This window comes from Phymastichus coffea, unplaced genomic scaffold (assembly GCF_024137745.1).
Source record: "Phymastichus coffea isolate CEN01 unplaced genomic scaffold, Cenicafe_Pcof_1.1 PCOF00060, whole genome shotgun sequence".
Lineage (NCBI taxonomy): Eukaryota > Metazoa > Arthropoda > Insecta > Hymenoptera > Eulophidae > Phymastichus > Phymastichus coffea.
The window spans coordinates 1314247-1338330 of NW_026706871.1; the positions used below are offsets into that span (position 1 = coordinate 1314247).

The 24084-nt window shown below is 39.8% G+C and overlaps 1 protein-coding gene and 1 non-coding gene across 3 annotated transcripts; both read left to right on the forward strand.

The window, feature by feature from the left end:
- The first annotated feature begins 1122 nt into the window (after positions 1-1122).
- Positions 1123-23564, forward strand: LOC131666681 (uncharacterized). Of its 2 annotated transcripts, none has more exons than XM_058939521.1 (7): positions 1123-1371; positions 17294-17368; positions 18532-18802; positions 19487-19860; positions 20257-20488; positions 20568-20658; positions 20736-23564. In XM_058939521.1, the coding sequence occupies exons 2-7, from the start codon at positions 17317-17319 to the stop codon at positions 20844-20846; spliced, it is 1131 nt and encodes a 376-aa protein (XP_058795504.1). In that variant the 5' UTR covers positions 1123-1371; positions 17294-17316; the 3' UTR covers positions 20847-23564. The 2 variants fall into 2 exon arrangements, with proteins under 2 accessions (XP_058795504.1, XP_058795505.1); XM_058939522.1 differs by lacking the exon at positions 1123-1371 and adding an exon at positions 1419-1523.
- On the forward strand, positions 8475-8547 carry Trnar-acg (transfer RNA arginine (anticodon ACG)). Its single transcript has one exon. It is a non-coding gene; the product is annotated as a tRNA-Arg (tRNA).
- Positions 23565-24084: the final 520 nt, after the last annotated feature.

Here is a 24084-nt window from a genome sequence, read left to right on the forward strand (position 1 = left end):
TTGACTAAAGCTAAGAAAAACTTTCCGAATTCATAGGAAAATATTCTACTCGAAATATCTAGATGTCAAAATCAGATGCATATTTTACACGTTACTTATAAGACCAACACACTTGTCTATGGTTGCCCTATATGGTTCAATATATAAAAAGCTACCGACTCTTAAAAAATTATTGTTTCGCAATTTCTTTCAAAAGAATCTTCTATAGACAGTCTCGAGTAAGATGTAGATTCATAATTAATGCATACCTTAGCAATCAATTTGGTCAAGACGTGGGACGTTAGACGCCTTTTTCGAACTATTGATTCGGCCGTGGATTAAACATTCTTTTTAATGAAAATGAGTCTTACAATAAATCGTGAAGACGCTAAAAAAAATTATGGAGGATTTACATAATTATGAGTTGCACTTATATATGAAATATTAAATTATTACTTTTAGTCACTAAGTTTAAACTTTATCAAAATTCATATATTGTTCGATATATCAAATATATGTATTGTAACAAAACAATCAGCAATAAAACAATATTGTAATAAAACAATCAGTTCATAAAAAATATTTTATACTGATATATCGAAAACCTGTAATGTAGATCCCAGTTTTACTTACTGTTGATCAGAAAGAAAATATTTTACAAAATTTAAATTGATTGATAAATCCAACTTTTTTGTTCAAATATATATATACAAGCGATGTGAATTTTTACAAATAGAGTGTGCTACAGAAAATAAAATATTATTAATTCATATCGCATTATATATTTTCTAATATATATCAAATGTGATAATGCAGCTACAATACAGAGAACTCTTCTCCCACCCGACGGAGCTCCCATCTCGTACTCTCTCACTCTCTCTCCCGCACGCTTACTTAACATAAAGATACACCGCCATCTACAATAAGGTAAAGTAAATAAAGTAAGACCTCGTCGCACAAATGTGAATCCCCTTATCCTTTTCTATCCTTCGCGCAGGACAAACCTATAGTCAAACATATTGAGTAAGCGTGTGAGAGAAAGAGAGCAAGAATGGGAGCTCCGTCTGGTGGGAGTAGAAGGGGAAGGGAGGGAGAAAACACCTCTCTCACTTGCACGGCGCGCTCCACTAGCCATGCACGAAATGTGCGACGGTGAGCTTCCTCGGTCGTTCAGTCAGTGTTGTGTCTGCAACCAGGCGCGCGAGCCAGAGGCAAAATGGCGAGTTGCAAAGCTGCTCGTTCCGCGTGATATTGTTGAAATTCAAGCACCAACTAAACGAGACCTACAAAACATATATAATCGCAGGTTCGCAGGTAGTTATCTATCTGTCTGTGCGAGTGTGACGCCTGTGTAGGGTTATTGCTGTCTTCGGCCTAGCTGCTCTTCGCACGGTGAGTCTTTCAACCCCCTTTGTACAGTTCGAAAATCAGAATCTCGATACGTGTGCGGATCGATTAGTTCAGCACAAGTGGAGAAAAAGCCCAGGTCGACACTCAAAGGGACGATGGTCGGTTGTGCAAGCTGCACTGTCTGCAGCAACAAGGTACTGTCGAAATAAGTCTGCAATGCGAGGGTGAAAGGTCCCTTTTGTGTTGCTTCTTTTGCTCTTTGTGCCGCTCGCTCCTCTGTGTGCTTTGGCTACCCGTGCGCATTCGTGTGTATAGCTATATCACGTAGTACTGTGTATTGGTGTTTGTGTACCTAGCAGTACGCTTGCTATATATGCCAAACTCATTGACAACGGGCGTGCAGCGCACAACGTGCTTTTCCCCAAAATCATTGAGCAGGCGCTCTCCCCCTCCCCCTTCTTTGCTACTCCCGACAGCGCAGGTGCATCATTTCGATGCAGACAGTTTGGATTGCTGTTGTCTTTCTATTTGCTTATATTTGCATATGCATTCAGTGGCCATCACTGCAATGTTTTGCACTCAATGATTTGTTAAGGTAATCATGCGTGAGAAATTTACAAACCGCTTAATCCCTTGATTAGCAGATTTCATCTTTCTATGAACTTAATTTTATTTTTAGTTTCGTAGGCAATAATTTTTACGTTACACTATTCCACGAACGTGCGTATGTTGAGAGCCTGTGTATGTAAAGCTTCTATTTATGGATTACAGAGTATTAAACATGCTCCGAATAAAATCTGTTTCATATTCCCTGAATGGGGTTCTGCACAGGATTCTCATTGTTCGTAGTATTTCATTATCGCGCTTCAGTCATTGATTATTCTTTCTTTTTGTCTTGTTTTCATATTATCTGACCTATAAATTAATTTTCCAGTGGAATTCAGACGTAAATCTTTCATTGAAGTCTCTCATGGTAAACATTATTTTGTTTTCCCTCGGAGAGTCAAGTTGTCTGCTGCGCATTGTGCAACTGGCATTGAGCGCTATTTGATTAAGGTGTGTGCGCGCGGTCGAGTATAGTACTAACCTAAATTATTTTTCCTGTCGTTCCGAGCGTTTTGACGAGCGTTGCATTTGGAATTAAACTTTGCTTCTCTACTCATCCACCTTAGGACGCTTCATTATCTTACTTGCACGAGCGCCACGGACGTACGTCGATTATTTTCATTTATGTCACGTGCTAATGTGCACGAGCGAGTGTAATTTTATTCCTCGTCAATAGATATACACGTATGTATGTACAAACTACTCGTTGACTGCAGTGCAAATATAGAAAAGCTGCTGCTGAAAGCTGCCTATTGAAAAAAATATAGTCTTTTTTCCTCCCTGAACCTATTGCTGTCGAGAAACAGAGCAAATCAATATTTCGCAAAGCAGCGTTTTATTTTACTTCGCTCGAGTAATAATCAATTCAAAAGTTAAAAAAGTGTCCGCTTTCAAACGGTAAAGGTAAAAAAGCGAATATTAGAATCTAATCTTGATGCTTCGCAAGTTGCAAGGCTTCTTTTCGAGTATTGCGTGCTCTTGGGTGTTCACCCACGAACAGTTAACGAGTCCTTAGCAAGCGCTAATGAAATGTTAATATCGCCAGCTAGTTCGCACATCTTGACTACATTTTGCCTCACTCGATGAAAACTGCCTTCGAAGTCTTCGCCCGAAAACGCTTATTGCAACTTTTTCTAATTCGTATTTTGTTCGTTTTCCTTCGATGCCCGGCCTGGATCATTTTCAAAGCTAGCAAATCGACCATTCATAATAATATACGAAAAATCACCGACGCAGAAAGTGAAAACGAATTTATCGGAGAGAAGTAGCGCTGCTGGTGATAATCAGTATCCGGTTGAAATGAACTTCCGAACGTGAAATAATAAACCGGCCATGTCGTAAAGGTGCAATTTGAAAGCGGCCCTTAATTAAAAGAAGTGACTGTCCATATGGCTACGAATGACGATGTGTCTAACGAGCAGTGGTCGTCCAGCTGTGGTTTGCCGGCAACATTACAATTGCACCTATGTGCGAACGGGACGAAAGCTTCCGTGACTTTGTAGTGTGGCGCGCTGAGAAAGAAATTTCAAGCAGCGTCTTAGGTGCATCATGCACTTGGCGTGCATTCGCTTCTCTTTCTCTATCCCTATATATATATATCTTCGTTGATTGGATTTTTCGGAAAAGAAACCGGTTACGCGCGTCTTCCCTCCCGTTATGCCGCGCGCTCGCAGCACGATAGCCGACTCATAAATTTGGAATTGTTTTTTGGTCTATCGATTGCTCGACTCGCGCGTATACGCAGTCGACGACCACTCGATTAATTCGGCTGTCGGGATTCCTCGTGAATGGGACGAATATGGTAATTTCCCTCATCCGTGACGACTTCGATCGTCCGGAGCTCTCTGCTCGTATTTCAGCGAGTTCTTCGTTGGTGGTGCGCTGGCTCGCGGCGTTTCTTGGATAGCTTTTCAAAAGCGTCCGGTAGCTCCGTAAAGCATTCATTTCCGATGAAATCGCTGACGGTCATCGCAGAAGGGCCTGCAACTCTGGCGTGCAAATGTCAGAGAAGTGCGCGATATTTTTTCAAAGCACGAAAAACGGAAAACGAGCTCGCTAGAATTTTTGCTTCTTCGGGGAAACAATGTGGACGCTCCGAACATCTCTCTATAAAGTCGCGTTATTTGCCCATTATCCGCGCGCGATATGAAAGCTATGAGGTATACAGGAACATATAAGCATAAAGTAACGTAAGCACGTTGGAAGTGCGTCAACAGGTCGTTACATTATCGGCTCTTCTGCATGTTAAATATTACCGAAAGCATATCCTCGAATGCGAAGGATATTTTCCTTGTGAAGCTCCTGTGAGGTCCAACGGTCACATTGATTTCCACATCTATCTTCTCTTGCTCCCTGGTGACGTACTCGCGGCATGAAAATTCCCTTTACTTTGGCGATGGCGCGCACCAACGGTTCGATGCCGGGGATTACCCTCGGAATAGGGCGAGGCTTTCAGAGTGCGCTAAGTCAATTGTTGATCCAACTTACTACTACCTCGGTTCCCAAGTTCTTTTAGCGAGTCGCTAAATTGAATTTACACGCTCAGGCTTCTCGCGTCTGCAGCTTGTCTCCGTCCTTCTCGCCCATCAATTATAATGCCATTTATCAGTTGTTTACTCGCGGCTGCAGTCATTACGATTTTCTATTGTTTTTCAAGTCGATCGCATTGACACAATCACCAATCAATGCCCCCACTGTCTGTTGACTCGATTATCGAGTCGAATTGTTGTTCACGCGAGGCCGTTTTTCTTTTATATGCCCTTTCAGGCATTTCCTCGTAAACACAAATACTTTCCTGCTTCCTTAGTCGTTCTTTTTCCCAATGGCGCTCTCCGAGAATAAATGCATTTTCTCCGCCCTCCAGCCCGTCTCCTTTGTAGAACCTTATCTGCGTTCCTGCCGCGATGTAAAAAGCTTTGAAAGTGCGCGAAAACCAATACACCATTTTCTTTCTCCTGCGCTTGAATTTAGTAGAAGCTTGCCTGATAAAACTGTAGATACTTTGCTCCTCGAAACATATACATGTCATTTTCACATTTGAGAAAAGCTCCAAAGGCTAAACAATGTCGTTTGCAATAGCATGGTTGGCCAATCGGTCGACTATATAAAATCGATCTCAATTCGTATATCCCTCGATAAGAAGTGCGCCAATTTACAAACTCATATCGTATCAGTAAATTCACTTTTCAAATTGCAATCTCGTTTCCGTTGGACAAATGCGAAGCTTTTATTTCGTAATCAATATCGAATGAATCACCGCGTTGAAATCCATTCACTCTTCGAAATATTCAAACGTCCTTGGAATGGAGCGCTGGATTCGCCCAATACCGCACCATACCCATCGCGAAAACTAACGAAGCGTCTAATTATCCCTCGTGGCACCGAGAAAACAGCTGGGAGCAAATGAAAAGTGCGAGACGCGCGCGACGCGAGTGGGTGGACATCGGAGTACGGGCGCGGTGTCTTGCGTCGCTCGTCGCATTATTAGCCGCGCGCCCAATGCCTAATGCAACGAGAGCGCGTCTCCCGGTCGCCCACGCGCCCGAGGAGAAGACGCATCGGCCTGTGAAATCGAACGGTTTATAAAGCGCTCTCGTATCTCCTCGCGCAGCCACGCGCGCAAAAGCACGAGCCGACGCGCGAGCGCGCAGCTCGTCCGTCCGCGCTATATACGTACGGCCAATCTCGCTTGTTTGTAAACTCTGGCTCTGCTCTTTGTCGCTTCTTCTCCTCTTTTTTACGTATAAGGGGCTCCGCTCGTGCCCGTCGCGCTTTTGTGTGTGTGTGTGTGTGTGTGTGGAGGGATGGCGGGGGGGGCGTCCATTTGCACGCGATCGTCGATGCGCGGGAAAGTTTCACTCGCTGCACGCCTTACAACTGTCTCTGTGCTCTGCACTCCAAATTGGGCTGTGACTTCCTTCCCGTTCTTTTAAGATCTCATTACTTTTCATTTCGCGAAAACGACGGCTTTTCCTCGGCGATCTACGTTCCTTTCCTAATTGGTCTACTTTGTCGCTGGCAATTTCCATCTCATTCGAATGTAATGAGACAATAAAGCGTACTTCACCTAGACTTTGGAATATCGATTGCAATGCTTTTCAAAAACAACAATCAATTTCACTTCTGGCACGAATTCAAACGCAAGCGTTTTATCCACTTCGACTGCATTAATCCTTAAAACGAGCACTTTATCGCGACGAGTGCTCTCAAGTAGTTGTATACACAGTTTGCCCTTAATAAATAACGGAACTACCGAGGCGACAACCGCTCGTGTTTTGACAATTTTTAATGCAGTTTTTGCGTTAATATGAAATTGCCTTTCTACAAAAAGCACATGTTTAAGTATGCCAAAAAAATTTATTATCAAACCAATTAATCCAATATTGCGCGATTTAGAAAACTTTAAGCAGACTACAAGTGTAATTTGGTCGTAATTTGGTTTCGTAATTTCACGCCCGACTAGCTGCGATACCGTTTGCGTTGGAGTGGCAAATTACGGTTGTTATATTGGTCAAATTCTGTCGGTAGAGACATTAGTCTGTTATTTTGATACTTCCTGGGTAAATTCACTGACATATTTACTACCATGTTTACGTCGTGTACGTGTTGAGTACATGTTAAATGTGCAAAAAGGCGGGAAGGATGGTAGATTTCTACTGTACCAACATTTTAACGTAACATTCTATACAGTCTTATCGATATAATATATATTATCAGTAGATAATATATATAGTTATCCTCGTGGCAATAGTATTGCTACACATGATTTCTATTTATTGTTGTTATTTTAAAGTTGCCGTATTTCATATGATTAATTTGACAAGCAGATAAAACACGTAATACATCTTTAATAAATATTTGCCCTTCCTTTTCTTTTATATAACATACTTTATATATTTTTATGTAGGATCATGTTGAGCAGTGAGAAATTTCAATCCTTCTTCATCCTGATTGATATTGATAACTACTGATGAATTGTATAGAAATTTATATTAAAATTTTTATCCTACTCTATCAAAAATATGTGAAAAAAAATAATTATAAGATTAATTAAAATATTAATAGAACAAAATATAATACCTGAGCATCAATTGGGATGCTGTAATAAACATACAATAATAGAACAAATTAATAGAGAAACCAATAAAATTACAACAACTTTTTTAAAAAATGGATATTGTACCGTAATATTTCTTGATGTAGCTCAAGCTTTTGAAAAAAATTTGGCGTAAAGGTCTATTATTCAATCTCAGTAAAATCTTACCTGGAAATCTTTACTAACTTTTAACATCATAGCTAAGCAGTAAGACTTTAGAGTTAAAATAAATAATAAAAGAACAACTTAATGACCTAATAGAAGCCGATATTCCAGAAAGCAGTATTCTTAGTCCGTTATTATATATAATTTACATCTGTGATCCCTCATGCATGGAAGGTATAAGTATCGCCACATATGCAGGTGTCACAGCAGTAGTAACTTCACATCCCACAGCAACACAACCCTCTATAAAATGCAAACATTTTTGGCCCGACTTTGATTTAACTAATGAAGGATAATTGTAAAGTAACTTATGAAAGAAACTTGGCCTCCGGTATAAATAAAAATTTAACCAATACCGCGAGGAGATGAAGCCAAATACCTAGCAATGTACTTAGACCACAGATTAACGCGGCAATTAACGTGGCAGGACCATATTTGGACTAATAGAAAGCAACTAAAGCCACAGAGGAAAATTCTACTAGTTGTTAGAGAGAAAATAAAAAGCTTCAATTAATAATAAACTGTTAATATATAGATGCATAATTAGACCAATATGGACTTATGAAATCCAACTATGGGGCACGGCAACAAAATCAAACATACATTGAAAGATTCCAAAATAAAACCCTAAGATCCATCGGGAATTCACAATAGTTAGTCACGAATGAGATAATTAGGTAAGACATCAAGATGACAGCAGTAAAAGAAAAACTAGAAGCTGCAAGCAGAAAGTACTCAAACAGAATATCTGTATATTCAAATTGTTTGGTGAAGAATTTGCTTCATATAACATTCAGCGTTACATGATTCAAAAACTATAAAACACCATTTTTACATTCCTAACACTTATACGTCTAATCTTCTATTTAAAACAATGTAAATATGCAACGATATGGTACGGATCATTGAAGAAGTAATTCATATATTAGCTTATCATTAATTTATTACTATAATTTATAAAATTTACTTATTGTCCTTTATAGATAGATTGTAAATAAAAATGGTAAAAACAAAAAAAAAACAAGAAAAAAATATTATAACTCGACTATCAGTAAGATTTTAATCACATTCTAGAATTATACCATTCAATAAAATAAAATACGTCATTTTTCTCATAATACTACGTTGTAAAAATCATTTACATGAAAGTAAACGTCAAGACTAAATATGCAAATAAATCATTCCAAAAAACTATTCCGAAATCGATATAATACTATGTTTAAACGCGAACCGAAACTATATTTCAGTTGTAAGTACACAAGTCTTCATACTACAAGTTGGTCCTGTGGCGCAACGGATAACGCGTCTGACTACGGATCAGAAGATTCCAGGTTCGAATCCTGGCAGGATCGTAATTTTTTTATTTTTTTTATTATTCAATATGATTTTACGTTACTTTCCGTGTACAATTTCATAACAAAAATATAGTTTTTTTGCAAAACAATATTTTTCGGTAACTGTTTCATGTGATACGCTGGGTTGAGCTCCATTTTGGATTCGTAATATCGTGACCGATTATAGAAATTATTTCAATAAAGATATAATAAAACTATGTATTTGTTTCTATCGATTATTGCAGACTATTAGTGTGATAATTTAATACCAACGAGAACTGCTTACTTTAGCAGTTTATTTATGTACGAGAAACCTTCGATAGCCTCTTTTGTATCAAAATTGTCATCTATCAATTTAATTATTGGTTGTAAAATTAGCAAAACGTAATATATCAGTTTATGTTTCTTCAATATTACTAATTTGTTCATGTATTGGGATGTCAAAAAAAAAAAAGAAATTTATGAACAATGAACGAGGGTCACGTGTAATTCAATATAACGCGAATGTATATATCCCAACGTGTTCGGACATAGTGAATTATGTAATGCATGAATCTCTTTCTGTAGGTAAAGAAAATCTACACTTTCTATTTAACTGTCATTTATGAGAACTTCGCATCCTATATAACGAAGACAGGAATTGGTCTGCGATGATACAATTCGACTTTAATAAAAAAAACCGTAGCACCAATAAAGTGTTTGCTATTTCTAGACTCGCCTCTTACAGACTGCTGACACATTGGAATCTGAAAAAAAAAAGTCAGACGCATTTTTGGTTCAAAATAACGTAAATAAATCTGTTGAAATATCTTATTTATTTACTTTATAGCATGTTTGACATAATCGTGTTTACAATGAAATGCGTCACAATTGAAATTCGACCCAACGAGCGGAACGAAATAATATTTACCTCACTCATGTGATTTCGTTATATAGAATATTATACGGAATACAATAGCTTTAATGTTATCTCTACCCGCAATAGTTGACTTTGCTTTTATTATAGTAAAACGAAAAGTTGAAAAAGTCAATTTACGTTGTTGTCACGCTTTGCTTAATTGTTACTCTACAGTAAAATTTATTTATATAACACGCTCTCGCTGGTAAAAGCGAGCGCGAGGAAACAATGACTCGCGTAACGGACGTCCACTTGCATGCAGTCGCGTTTAGTTTTTAACACCGAGTTTTTCCAAGATTCTCGCGCTGCGAGCCGAAGCTCGCAAAAAAAGGTATATTTTTAGCGTGCACTCACTTCTCAACAAAGACGGTGTACACGATTCCGTGACTGCAAGGTGTGTACACGGGTATAGCGCACACGCCTTTGATGACATATCTTTCGTTCTCTTTTTGTTTTTTTTTATCGCACAACTGCCATTGCACTGGGTAAAGTGCCTTTCTGGGTTTACTCTCTGTTAAAGAACGTTTAGATCGATGTAGCCGATGACGTCGTGACGATACATCTTTTTTCAGGGTTGCTTTCTCTTTTTGCACTGAAACTGCAGTGGAATCGCGCGCATTCGAAACGAGTTTTCTCTAATTCGTTGCAATTATTCTTAGAAACGTTTGCGCGATGATGGACGAGAGTTTCATCATTCCCGAAAAATGTTCAATGTAAAAAGGCCTATTGTCGAGGTAACTACATCCGTCGGTAGCAAATCAAGCGAACGTTCATTTTCGCAATAAGTCGCGATAACAAAAGAAAATCTAACAGAACATTACCGGTGAGTAAAGGTTGCGGCAGTTCCGGTTACTTGATTAGTATTCCGTAAAAAACATTTTACGATTGCGGGTATTTGCTAAACGATCGCAGCTTGATAAAAAACGTATCGTGCTGCAAGGAGTCATCCTGTTGATTCTCTCGTGTTAGATCTTCAGTTTAATGACTGATTTTTCATTGTTATCGGGTAGAAACAGACGCGTGATAAAGTAGATAAATTTTCAGAGAATAGATCGTATTTTCATTTTTTTTTTTTTTTGGAAATAAACACATTTGTCCGAAATAAAGTTTGATAAAGTGACGACTATAAAAATGTGTTTTTTAAAGCTTGAAGAAACGAATATAACTTAGTTTGTAACGGCACACTCGCAAGCAATAAAACTACAGTCTCAATGGCTAATATTTTCGTCAGCACTTGTACTTTAATCCAGTCAGTATCAATTAGCTTGGAAGTCATTAGCGTCGTTCGCGAAGAGCGCGCTTCTAATAGGCAGGAGGGGTCTTTCGGAAGAACCATTAAGCTATTTTTAGCGACGACGCGCCAGTCCAGAATGACCATTTATTTATCAAGCATTATCAGACACAAGCTCGGCGCGAACTCTATTTCGAGGGTTGCGAAAAGAAATGTTGCACATTCCTAGAAAAATGAATAAAATGTTTCGTCGCAAGCGAACTGTTGTGATGCGGGAACTGCTGCTCGCAGGTACGCTCATGGCGAAGCTCATATAAAAAACTAGGGTAGACTGGGTCAATTGAAGGCGCCTTAGCCGGCGACTTGCTCCGATAGCGCGATGAGCTGATTACACATCCGCCGCCTCGGCGATTCGTCACGATTTCGTTGCGCTAAGGCTTCCTCGCCTCCTCCTTCCACGTATTGCGCGTTGCGTGCGCCACGGTGTACTTTTATTTTTTGCTCGCGCGCGGCTTAATTCAGCTTAGAATCGCGCGACGCGGATTACATCCCTCGCTCGCTTCGCGATTCCACATCGTGTCGGGGCACGAGCAATTTTCCTCGAGTGGCGTGGCTCGTTTATTTTTTCTTCTTCTTTTCTTCGTTGTACGTAGGTGTTCCGGCAGAGCTTGTCATGCTTTGTTGCTAGTAAAAGAACGCCCGAAGCTTGTGGCATTGTTGTCGGTGGCGTGTACCCCGGATAGCTGCGATTAATTGTCGCGCCTCTCTTTCGGGCAACAATCGGGGTCGTTGTTTGGAATCGTTTTGCACTGCGAATAGCTTGCAGCAAACCCTGCCAAAATTACTACGCGAGGGGTTCAATGAACATGGCAAAGTTGGATATTTCGGGTCGAGGACGTTAACAAAATTTACAATTTTTGGCAGCGAGCAAACGTTCTTAGGCGACAGGTGCGTTGTGTTGCGTGGAAGCACTTGGAATGTTGCTGGTAAAGAGTGCAGAGCACAAAATTTACGATGCACTTCGAGATTGTATTCACATTAATATATAGTCGGGATCAAATCGAAGCAACGGATTTAGTATTAGCATCGTACGCTTCATTACTCTTCTAGGTTACATTCTATAAAAAATAACTTAACCATTCAATGAAATTTATCACGCAACGCGTAGCAGTCTGTTCACGGTGCCGCGTGGATCAATGAATCAGCCCCAGAGTAGGTTTCGAATGACACGAGCGGGCGTCGTTCGAAACCTTGCGGCAATCGGGATCGTCCTCGAGAAGTGACGTCGGGCCTCGCAGCCGTTTGTCCAAATGGTGTCGCACTCGCGCGAGATAAAAAAAAGCTTCTTGTCTTGTTCCTCTAGAGTCGCCTCGCGCGCTCGTCTCTAACTGCAACGCCTTGCGAGAGAGACCTTGCTGGATAAACCTGCAAGCGTGAGAGACTTTGATCTGCTCGCGCCCGTAATTATCATCAGATGGCGTATTCTCGCGCTCGTCGACTTTACCTCACTGCTTTCCATAGAGTCGTCGTGCCTACAGCCTGCTAATATAATATGCTTCTCTTTCGCGCGGAGGCCTTCAATTTCACTTAACTAATTCGCGAATATCTCCATTGTTAATTGAGGTATCCGATGTGCTTGGACTTTTTTTTTCTATTAAACGCGCTTGTTTGAATGACGCATAAAGAGAAAATTCGTTAAGCTGGATTTATTGGCCCGATTTTTGCTTGCGCATGTGCGTGGTTATACCGAGTAATTAACGGTTCAGCTCAGTTAATTATGCTGCTTTGCTCGCCTTTCACGCGACTGCTTTGTAAAGCCAGCTTTGAAACAAAAAAAAAAAAAAACGAAAAGAAAAAATGAGCTCACTCGCTGAAAAACGCGAGTCTGTTTGCTAACAATTTTCACAGCTAACGTACGAAGCGTGTCATTCCGATAACCTCTCGTCGCGCAGTTCGTCACCCGAGCTAATCGAGCTTTGGATTTTTGTTCGACGCGAAGCGAACGAGAGTCGCGCGTACCTACTCCATTGTTTATCAGACTTAAACGTTTCCTGGCGCTAACGCGCCGCGCCGCCTTTCATCCAGGAGCTCGAGCCGAGCACTTCTCGTTCGGCCTCTCTATCGAAAATAATTAGGCGCGCGCAGTGAATTAGGTAGCTGCTGCCGAGAGAGCTTATTTTGGTCGATCGCTCGGTGCGCTTCGCGCGTCTTTCAACAATCATGCTAATTTCGGCTCCGCCGACCGCTCACCGCAAGGCAGTGACGTTCATCCGTGAAAAATCACGGATTCCGTGTCTGCGCGTCGACCGATGTACGTCGTCGTATCAGTGAGGATGCTTTGAGGAAAAAGCCGCTTCAACGAGACGCGACGCGCCGACGGATATCTATATACCTATATCTGCATCTTAGCGAGAGCGTGATATATCGAGAGAGGCACGAGTTCAGGCGGCAATCGACATTTGCATTGGGTTCTCAAGCGAAACCCAAAAGTGGATGAAACTCGGGCACACACGCGTTACGAATGATCGGAGTGTGCGGGTAAGTGCGCTAGTTACTGTCCTATACGATTTACCAGTATTGGCATGTCTATATCCAAGTCTTGCTCAGAACGGACTCGTGAATTTGACTACGCGCGGCGCCGCGCAAACGCGTACTTTCCCGATCGGCTTTGTCGCGGACCGTAAAAGACGTAACGGCGACGCGCCCAATCGAAACGGATAAACTGATCTGCGGCGCGGCGGAACGAATTGGAGCGATTCTCAGCGTCCCTCGAGTTCCGCGATCGCGTTGCGCGCGGCGTGCCGATCCGTCGTCGTCGTCGTCGTCGTCCGAGCGATCGATTGGGATTGGCACCCGTGGCTGTTGTCTTCTCGCCGCTGCATCCATCGCTCGCGATCGACGCGCAAGCCATCGATCGTCGGACGATGGGTTTCCTCGCTGCCGGTGAGCTCGCCCTTTGTGTTGCGCAGTCGAGTCCCGTTGCCCGCTGCCTGCCATTTGTTTTCGCTTCGGGCGCCCGACCGAAGCTCCATTACCGCGAGTCTGCTCATTAATTGTCACTGACTAGCTCTTGTCAATGATCAAATGATTTCTCTTTCTCTCGGTGCTGCTTATGCCTCGAGTAAATCTAGGAGTTAGAGGGAAAAGAGTGATTCGGCCGTCGATGCTATTCTGGGGTTCGACTGGTAATTTTGAAATTCCCAAGCAAAATGATGCATACAAAGTGCGAAGAGCAACGGCAATCACAGAAGTTTTGCGGCTACCTACTTTGTAGTCGGACCAAGTTGCACGAAGAAAGTTGGCTTTTCCATCTCGATTGTCTCTTTACGGATGAGCACGAAATCAATTGGTCCGCTCAGCTGTGCTCGTTCCCCCGTCCACCGCGCGTGCAATTCAGCGCGCGTCACCGCGCAAGAGGAACACAAGGAAGACGCCGTTCGGCTCGAGGCGTGAGTCAGAGATTTTAGAAAGGAAGAGGATGGGACGCGCTTTCCTCGGGCGGTTTATAATACGCAGCCGCCGCCGTCGCGAGTTATCCGATCGAAAGCGCCGGTTGCGCAAAGTGCGCGCACTTCGTGCTCTTTGTTCTCCAAGCTTATTAAGGCTAAACATTGCGACATCCTCTCCTACATGCTATCTGCTACGAAGACGACGACGACGACGACTTTTGTTCCGGCCCTCGTTTTAATGGACGTTCTTTTCCGTCCCTTTGCGCGCGCGCGCAGATGGCCGTGGCTCGGATGATTGCTCCGTTCGTCTGCTTCGTGCATTGTTTCCATTTTTCGAACGGTAATCAAAGGAGTCTGGAAGAATTTTTCACTTTAACGTATTTTTTTATTTTTTATTTTGTTCTGGTGGCTAGGTTGAAACGACAATCCTCTTTCGAACAAGAAAATGATAAAATTTACGTCGTGTAGTTTATTCTAATTGCTAGTTGTAAACTTGTAATTATATTCTTTCTGGGAGAACTTGTAATTAAAATGTCGGTTGTAACATTGTTGTTTTACAACTACATATTTCGAAGCGAGACATTTTCATTGAAAAAGCTTTTTAGTTAGTTTCTTAACTATATTCGAACGGCAAATTTTCACAATGTATCAATTATCAATTGTCAACATGAAGTTGGCACTACGAAACTGATAAGATTATTGGAATTATTCGAAGGCTGTCCGAATATGAAATAGCCATTGAATTGAAATCATTTATTCCTTTGATAAATCGCATTTTTAACGAAACCAATTTATCATCGACCGCCGTGAAATTTAAAATTTAATAACTAGAGCAGCGTCAGCTTTTCTCTCGATAAATGATTCAATTCCACGCTGCCGCGACAAGTCGCCGAGGGACGAGAGATAATTGTATAATCAAACCGCGAATCGAGCGAGAATTGTCGGGAGGAAGCTGCAAAAGAAATGTAGGCAGGCGCGGCCAGAACGAGAAAGGCGATCAACCCAGAAAAGCAACGGTCGGAGCTTAACCGCTAAGCTAAATGAAATGGGCGCGCGCCGCGCTGGTTGCGCGGGGTCTTTTATCCATTTTTCTCTCTTGCCTCGCTCTCTTAACTTCCTCTCTGCGGCGCAAGCCTTGTTCCTCTCCGCTTACCCTCGAGCCACGCGAGCATGACCATGCGCTGGCCCAACAACTGGCCCGATCTGTTCTCAGATTAAAACTTCCTTCTTTCGACGCGCCCACCTTTTTTTTTATCAAGGACAATGCTGTTTTTCATTGTTGCGTTTGCGCCCGACGTGATTTAAATGTATTATATGGTACTGTTATTCTTGATATCGTAGTTGGACAAGTGTGTCGCGCTTCGCGCACTTTACTTGATTAATGCTCTTTACCGGACTGTGCGAGTTTTCATGAAACGTTTTGCAGCGATAATTATCACCAAGGCTTCGCGTGGATGCTTTTATCCCGATTGATCCTGATCGCGCTGCTCTCATTTTCTTTTTAATTAAAAAATCACTTTGCCTCCTAGAACAACAACATATCTTTAACGTATTTCTCGCATAAATATTGAACATTTCGTGGCCTTATCTGCTATATTGATCCTCAGACATAGTCGAGTCGAGTACTTAACATTTTCACGTGACTAAATTGGAGCGCATCAGTAAAACTGGTAGATTGGAACTCGTCGAATTACCCGTATGAAACAACATTCCCGATACATACTCGCGACTTCATATAATACCCGCAACATTTATAATTCAAGTTGCATAATAGAGTTTGCGGGCAAATTCTCTCTCTCTCTCTCTCTCTCTCTCTCTCTCTCTCTCTCTCTCTCTCTCTCTCTCTCTCTCGTTCTCTCTCTCTTCTTATGTATATCAGATGCAGGATTAGAATGTATGATTTGATATAGTTAGAGAGTAGTCCAGTAGATTCATATTAACATTTGGCAGCTTCTCGAAATCAACGTAGGTAGCCACGTCAAGAGAAAATTGATCGTTGGCCGCTCCGAGGAAAAAGAAAAAGGAAAATACGAAAACACCTTGCTAGCCTGTTATTATCGCACACCCATCTATTAATTGATTGATCCGTTACATCAGACTTATCCTACTGAAGTCATACGTCACGTCGTTATTACGCATCCTTCGTGTTTCTCTGTTACGCGGTGTAGTAATTATTTTCAAAACTGTTCGCCATCATAAATTTAGTTATATCCGAATTTAATGAATCGTAAAGCGAGCACCTCGATGATTTATCATGCCTCAAACGCTCTCGAGATTAGCCTTCCATCCATTATTACTGCATCAGAGAGATTTCGCAATAATTAGATCTTTCCTCCTCGTCATCATAGTGAGTCGTTACTTTGCTCTCTCTCTCTTTCTCTTGACAATTAATAAACGTCGCATCACACTAATGAATACGTGTATTTTTTACCATGACGATCTTTAACGTAGAAATTTCAAACTACCTATCCGCTACTGCTTCTTATCAATTTTCTGGTGACTAATGTTCATAACAATGTCTTACTAATGGTGTGACTACGCTGTTGATGTAAAGCGTATCCAACTATATTAGATTTTTAATTGGAGTCGCTTATCAATGTATAATTACTGACTTTTTTTATCGTTGTTTGATGATTCATCACGTCGGTGTAAAACTTTTATTTGGAATAATTGACTAAACAGTCTTCATTTGAATATGATGTTAGGTAGGTTTTCAGAAACGCAACCTTGAGCGTTTCAAACCATTTCTTACTATCAAAAACATTGTACTGTTACGTAATAAAATAATGGTGTTCGATTACCGGAACTAAAAAGTCTCGAAGAAAGTTGAGGTTGATCTTGGCCTTCGTACGGATGAACCACGAAGCCCTAGGCAGTGAGATATTACTCATCGTACAATCCGCTTCCACGTACGCAAGAAACTCAGGCTGCGGTGTCACCTTTGAGATTACAAAACGACTTCGTTGACTGGAATTATCGCCGGAGACTTGATAGTATCGCTGAGTCAGTTAATTTTTGATACTCGCGGAAACCGAGCGTCGTTCTTACCTGAATCTAAGTTGACGATTCAAGGTTCGCAGGCGACACCTAGTTGTTGTCGTGCTCAAATGATCGTAAAAACATAATTCACGTTTTATCAACGTCGACACGCACTTCAGTAATAGCAATTTTACGGTTTCGTTGCAGATACACATTCCAATGACATTGCGATGACGCTACACTGGTGGATGCATTGGTTCTGGGTTACGGCGCAAATTGTCGGTAAGTTTCGTTATGGTCGACTCGACTCGCACCGAACATTGAAATACAATTAGCAATACGGTACAGCTTGAAAGTCTGCTGGCCCTTGCATCTTTTTCACGCGTGCGTGGTAGTTTACCTGGTTTACCTTGAATTACTGCTGTCTCATTTTAAGTCACGGACTTTTCGGCAACAATCGGTAAAAAAATTTGGGTTTACGCCAAAATATTTAAACCAAACGCCGATAAAAAGCAATTTCAATAAGATTAGAATAACGATTACTCCTCGTTTGAAGCGTATCCTTGACAGTGTAGCCTTCACTTTTTTATAGTGAATTTATTGTCGGGAGAGACAATGACGATTTCTTTTTATGGTTGTGGGAACCTTCGATTTCGAATTTGCACGCTGATTGCGAGATTACTTTTACGATACGCGTTTTGTTAGCGCGGAAAAGTCAAATTAGAAAACAAAAAGAACGATAATAATACGAAATGGATATGGATCGAGTAAACGCTACGACAAAGTACATTCGAGAAGTGTTTATGAATAAAGCAATGTCGATATGTGACGATTGTATACAACTGAACGTCTGCGCATAGTTGAGCGTTTTTTATATGCATAATTTAACAAAAAGTTTCAAGTGAAAAAAGTCGCCGTGAAAAATCGGCAAAACAATCTCGGTGGCTGAATAATAACAATGCCCGAAGCTTTTATTCGTTACGTTCGTTTGCTATCAACATTTTAATTAGCTTGATGAATAAATGCATGTATGCTTTTCATGTTTATTGATTTTCAGTGATTCCATTAAATACAATTATCTCTTGCAATGAGTAATAACATTATGTATTCCGAACTTCATACGAATTACCAATAATAATGGCAATCTTGAATTAATCAAATAAAACTCGTTTGACAATAAAAAGTTGATTGAAAAATGTAAATATAAAGCGAATTTTTAACGATTAAACTAGTCATAATTTTTTATTATAAACTGTTAATCATTTCTTTGTAAAGGCATGCAACTGAAGCATTCGAAATATAGGATGAAACAAAGAAGTTACCTAAAAATCGATTTGTTGTGAAACATATCACGGGTTGTAGTCAATTTTGGAAATGGCATTGAACGAGTTAAGAAAAACAGTATAAGCATCTTTGCTGATCAATAATTAATGCGTGAATTTTAGTATCCCTGACTAGTCCATCGGAGAGAAGTCCACCGGAGCAGACATCGATGCTCAAAGTGTCGAGTGTTTCGCCAACGACGAGCAGTTTATCAGAAGCAAGCCTTCTGCGATACTCTCAGCAGGAGCTGCTGGCGAAGATCCAACAAAACTACAGGGTTGCCAAGGCCATCGGATTACAGATGCCGATCAACTCCGCCGAGGTTTCATCAGAGAGACCTGCTGCTGTCAATTTTCACTCTGGCCCGTCGACCTCCAATCTGGAGAGAACCAGGTGCGAAGCCACGTTTTTCTTTTTCTTTCTTGTTCAGCTTCGAAACGATTTCGTTGCTCCCCTCCGCTCGCCGACGCTTTTTTACCTCACTCGTTATTCCGATCAGTTGATAGCTTCAGCTAATCGTTGATAAGACAGGCACAATTATCAAACTCGCACCGACGAAAGCGCGGATATAATTAATGAGATGGTTTGATGCGCGAAATCAAACGATGACTATTTATCGAGAGAAACCATTTGATCGAAATTTGTGCGCAATTTCAAGTTGTGAAGTACGAGCAGCAAAAATTGACTAGCATCTGAGTGGCAAACTCGCCAAGTTTCTTGATTGCCCAAAGTTCTCGCGCAAGTTTCATTGTAGAAAGGAGAAGCAAGTATAGGGAGTGATTGCTTTTCGCAAAGATAAGTTTTCAATAAAGTTCTAATTTAGTTTCATTAATCAAATTATAACCTTGCGTCCTCGTGAAACATTGATTAGTTTCTTTGCCAGTTTTAACGATCGTGGCGATCAACTTTTCTCTCGCGGGCATTGGGTTTGTATTTTCTCAAGAAAACCACACTAACAGATGTCACAAGCTTCTTGTCATAAAAAATTTCACGATTTGCAATTGCTACATCATTGTAATAACTGTAAATGTAATTCCGTATTGCAAAATCATCAAATGAAATAATGTTTTCATACAGAACCACGTCAATTCCGCTCGTAAACAAAACCACCTCGAGCGAAGCAGACGCAAGTGGAGCTCCCGTGAAGATGCCCAGCAAGAAAGAAAGTAAAAGCTCGTGGGCGAACGGTTACAGTAAATCGCCAAAGCCAACGTACGACGAGACGACATCAACGTCGACAGTCTCTTCAAGCGGCGGCGAGGAAATGACCGTGATGCCATTACAGGAGCACACACCCGGTGGCAGCAAATCCCTCGATCCGAATGCCATCGACAAGCAGGAGCATCTACTTCTGGCTGGCAATCACTCGGGCAACCAACGTCAGCTGTTGCTCCAGGCTGAGAAGACAATCGAGCCACAGGCTGTCGCCACTGCCGCATCTATTCTTGATGGTAACAAAAAGAACTGCGATACCGTTACGCTTTTTTCCCCGATTCGGTCGTTAGAGATGTCTAATAATGGAGGACGTTCATTGCCCCAAAGAAAATATCGTAAAATCGTGTTTGCCGATCCGAAAAGTAAGGCATTCGCATCTCGCTAAACGGAAAGTACAAATCGCGAGATGGAAGTAATGACTTCGAGCCAAACGCGAATATTGTTCCGCTATGAAAATGACTAGACCAATTTTTCGGTCATTTATCTTTTCATCAAAACTTTCGAAATAATGTAAAAACAGAAAGGGACGGGATGGAACATTTCAACAATTTCGAATGATGACAATGCACCTAAATAAAAGAGTCGCATTAAAAAGACAGCGAATTCAACTTAATCGTGTAAATTATTAACAGCTGGTCTGATAGACTCGACGAGGTTAGGCCGTGCGAGAGGCGCCTTCAGCAGTGAGTTTCAGCGGGATCAACTATCACGCGAGGAGCAGCGCGACGAGAGCAAGGGCCAACCAATAAGGGAGAGCGCGGATAGCGGCGCTAACGTCACGGAAATCGCCACTATCACCGGAAGTTGTCTGGCTGTCGTGGTGCTACTCAGCACCGTCGGCAGCCTCAGTTTTATCATGTACAGGTGATTAGGCACATTTATACTAATTGGACGAACCACACCCTTATCGTTACAAGATATCTTACAAAGTTTTCCATTGCAGGCGGAGGTACTTGAATCCACCGCAGACACTGAACAGCGACAAGTGTAGTAATCCAGATAGCTCTGGTTACATCGACGACTCCACCATTCGCGTATGAGATTTGCCTAATCACGCGCGTCAAACATTTTTTATTGAACAATCAATTAAAAATAGATCATATTTTTGCAGGACAACTCCGAAGAAATGTACAGTCTGGACAATGACTCATTCCTGAATTCACTGGAAGCGATGACAATCCAGAACTATTGGACCGACAGCGTCAAGCATACGAAACTATGACGCACAGCACCAGTATCGCGTAAAACGAGAAAATATAAACAGTTTTGAAGCATATCCTCGCTTGAAGAATTACTTTTGGCGCATATAATATATGAGCCCTTCTACATATATTTTTCGTCAAAAAAGTCAACGATCCTGGTGATCATTTTTTTTTTAATTTTTCTCGAACGATCTCGTTATAGCAAAAGACCAAGAAGTTTCAGTGATCAAATATCCCAAGTGTAGCTCCAAGTCGTTAATGGTATAGATATATGTACATATACACATTTCCGAGTTCTACGTAGATATGACTCTTTGGAAGAGGATTTTGTGTGATGTGAAAAGACTGCGGATATATAAAGTATTAAGATGTTGAGAAGAGTGCAATAATTCAATGTACTTGATCATTCTAATTTAAATTTAAGGTTGCGATGCGAAATCTTCAAAGCGATTAGTACAAATTAAGACAGGCATGGGTGTGATTGTTTTCCTATCTTTAACTTTTTAATCCACTTTTTGTGATGCATGCGTTTTAGTAGTCGTAAGAGTTAGTTGAGTATTTTTTATTAAGATTTACAGTTATTGTGTAAATTTTTAGCGCTTTTTAGAGAATTTGTTAATAAGAAAAGCTTTAACATTTTTCAAAATCATTATACACTCGTTTATCGCTGTATTTGGTATTTGATTTTAACAAGATGTTATATCGTGTTAATAATTTACATTAGTTACATACTTTAAGTTAAGGTATAAAACAGCAATACAAGGAGAAAAAGGAAAACACGTTCATATCTGAAATGACACTTTTTGTCAATCGTGTAGGTAGACTGCATACAACTTCTAGGTGTGGAAAAAATTGACCTAGTTTTGAATACAAATATAGTATTTAGATATTGCACATACTGCTTGGTGATAAATTTTTTCAATCACCTTCTTTTGAAATTTCGTCGAGCGACGCCATATCAAGACTAGTAATTTTTTTCTTCATCTAATTGTTTTTAACTGTTATACCAGTATTTATTAGCATCACGTTGATTTGTTGTCGAAAGACTGTTTAAATGCAAGCACTTCCATGAACGAATTTTGCATTTTCTATAGTGTGAAAATAGTAACGCTTCAATATTGAAACATAAGACTAGTTTATAAGTTGATTAAATGAAAATGGAATAATATTCGAAATCAATCGTGCCAAGCTGTTTTAGCTTCGACGTGCATGAAAAAAACGATATGCTGACCGTCCCTACACTATAATAACAACAAATATAGACTATCATCGTTGGCACTATGGCACCAGCCGTACTAAAAAAGTATCGAGAAATATCGAGACTTTTATACGATACTTTACGATACATTTTTCTGCCAATATGTCTATAGTCGATACTTTTTAGACTTTTCCCGCTTTTTTTTCCCGCCACTCTGTTTTCCCGTATTTCTCTGGAGCTTTTCTTCTGCTTCTCTCTCTCTCTCTCTCTCTGTCGTTTACGACGAAATGTCGTTTAATGTACATGCAACGTTATCTTATTTTCCGCTGTAAATCGATTATTATTAAAAAAAACTTATTGTCTAATTAGATACTAAGAATGAACTAATAAACTAACGAAAATCCATTTGAAAATCTTAGAATACTTTGAACTATTAAATATTTTTGCAACATGTTAAACTACTACACAGGACACCACTATTAGAATTATTTTAGCTATACCATATTTTTTCAAATAAAAAATTATATCATAGCGAACGGCAGTAAATATTCAAAGAGAATGTGTTATTTTTTCACGCTTCATGTTGGAAAAACTAGCTTTTTCTAATTATTCACACGCATATTAAGTAAAATATAATGATATTCTAGACAAATTATGTAAATAGTAAAATGTTATGGCTAAATTCATTTTAAAGAATTTTAAGTTAAAATCATGTTACTGATTATAAAACCAGCATTTGTTTAAAGATATCCTTTAAAGTATGTGTTTTAATATTTGCATTGGATTTAATTGAAAGAACTTTATTCCGTATGTATTATGCATCTTTCCATGGCTTCGCCGCTACGTTACTATGGTGTGACAAATTAAATGTCACTTATGTGATCGGTTAGCATGTTGGTTTTTTCCGAAGTATCCGAAGAAATAAAATTATGAATACTATTATAGGAATATTATAACATTTTTCGTGGAAATATTCCTATAATACTATACATGATTGTTAAGATATTAAAATATCTAAATTTGTAAAACAAAAACATTTTTACTTTCTTGACGTGATTTTTTTCATAAAACATTGTCAATAATCATTTGTTTCTGTTGAAAACTTCGTTTGTACTAAATTAGTTTGCTCTATATATTTTGCCATTAAAAACTATACGTTTGCTGTATTTCAAACAATTAATTTGCTTTGGACACTTTAAGCGAAAGAACTAGATTGACATACACACGGAAAAGCAAGCGTAGTTCAAATCTCGTCTCACACCCGTCGTATAGAAAAATCAATTTAAACATGTGCGGGAAAATGATTTCCCTTGTGCGGTCTCTTCAGCCTCGCTTTTCTCGGACCAAAATGTCCACATGAGTTCAAATCATTTTCTCGCACAAGTATTGAAACGTATTATTTACAGATGAACTTTTGAAAATCTATTAATGCAACTGATAAATAAAATTATTTATAATTATGTTAAGATTAACCCATTAAAGCCCACGCTAAGACTGGTTGAGATAGCGACAAACAAACTGTGCTATCTTTTGCATAAGTGAAAAATAAAATATACGTATTTTTTTTTATGTTATTTTCAATTGTTTATAACAAATTATTTAAACAAATTACAAAAAAATTCATAATTATCAAAATCTAAATGCGGGAATCGATTCTGGAGGTGAAATCAAGACGAAAACCTATATAACACTTTTTTGTCAGAATTCAATTTGTTAGTGTAACGTAGGAATAAACAATTGCATGTTGGGGAGAAAAAGTGACCATGTCAAGTCCCAAGCAAAATCTATCTGGAATAGCAAAAAATAAACTGTGCTATCCTTTGCATAAGTGAAAAATAAAATATATATATTTTTTCTTATGTCATTTGCAATTGTTTATAACAAACTATTTAAACAAATTATAAAAAAATTTATAATTTTCAAAATCTGAATGCGGAAATCGATTCTGGGGGTAAAGTTTAGACGAAAACCTATATAACACTTTTCTGTCAGAGGCCAATTAGTTATTGTAATGAAGGAAGAAACATTCGGCCTCCTGAGAGTGTTTCAAAAAATCGTAT

Coding starts and splice junctions, on each gene's coding strand:
- LOC131666681 (XM_058939521.1), top strand. CDS start 17,317: ATGACGCTACACTGGTGGATGCATTGGTTCTGGGTTACGGCGCAAATT. Junction 18,803..19,486: donor TCCAATCTGGAGAGAACCAG/GTGCGAAGCCAC, acceptor GTTTTCATACAG/AACCACGTCAATTCCGCTCG. Junction 20,659..20,735: donor TCGACGACTCCACCATTCGC/GTATGAGATTTG, acceptor ATATTTTTGCAG/GACAACTCCGAAGAAATGTA.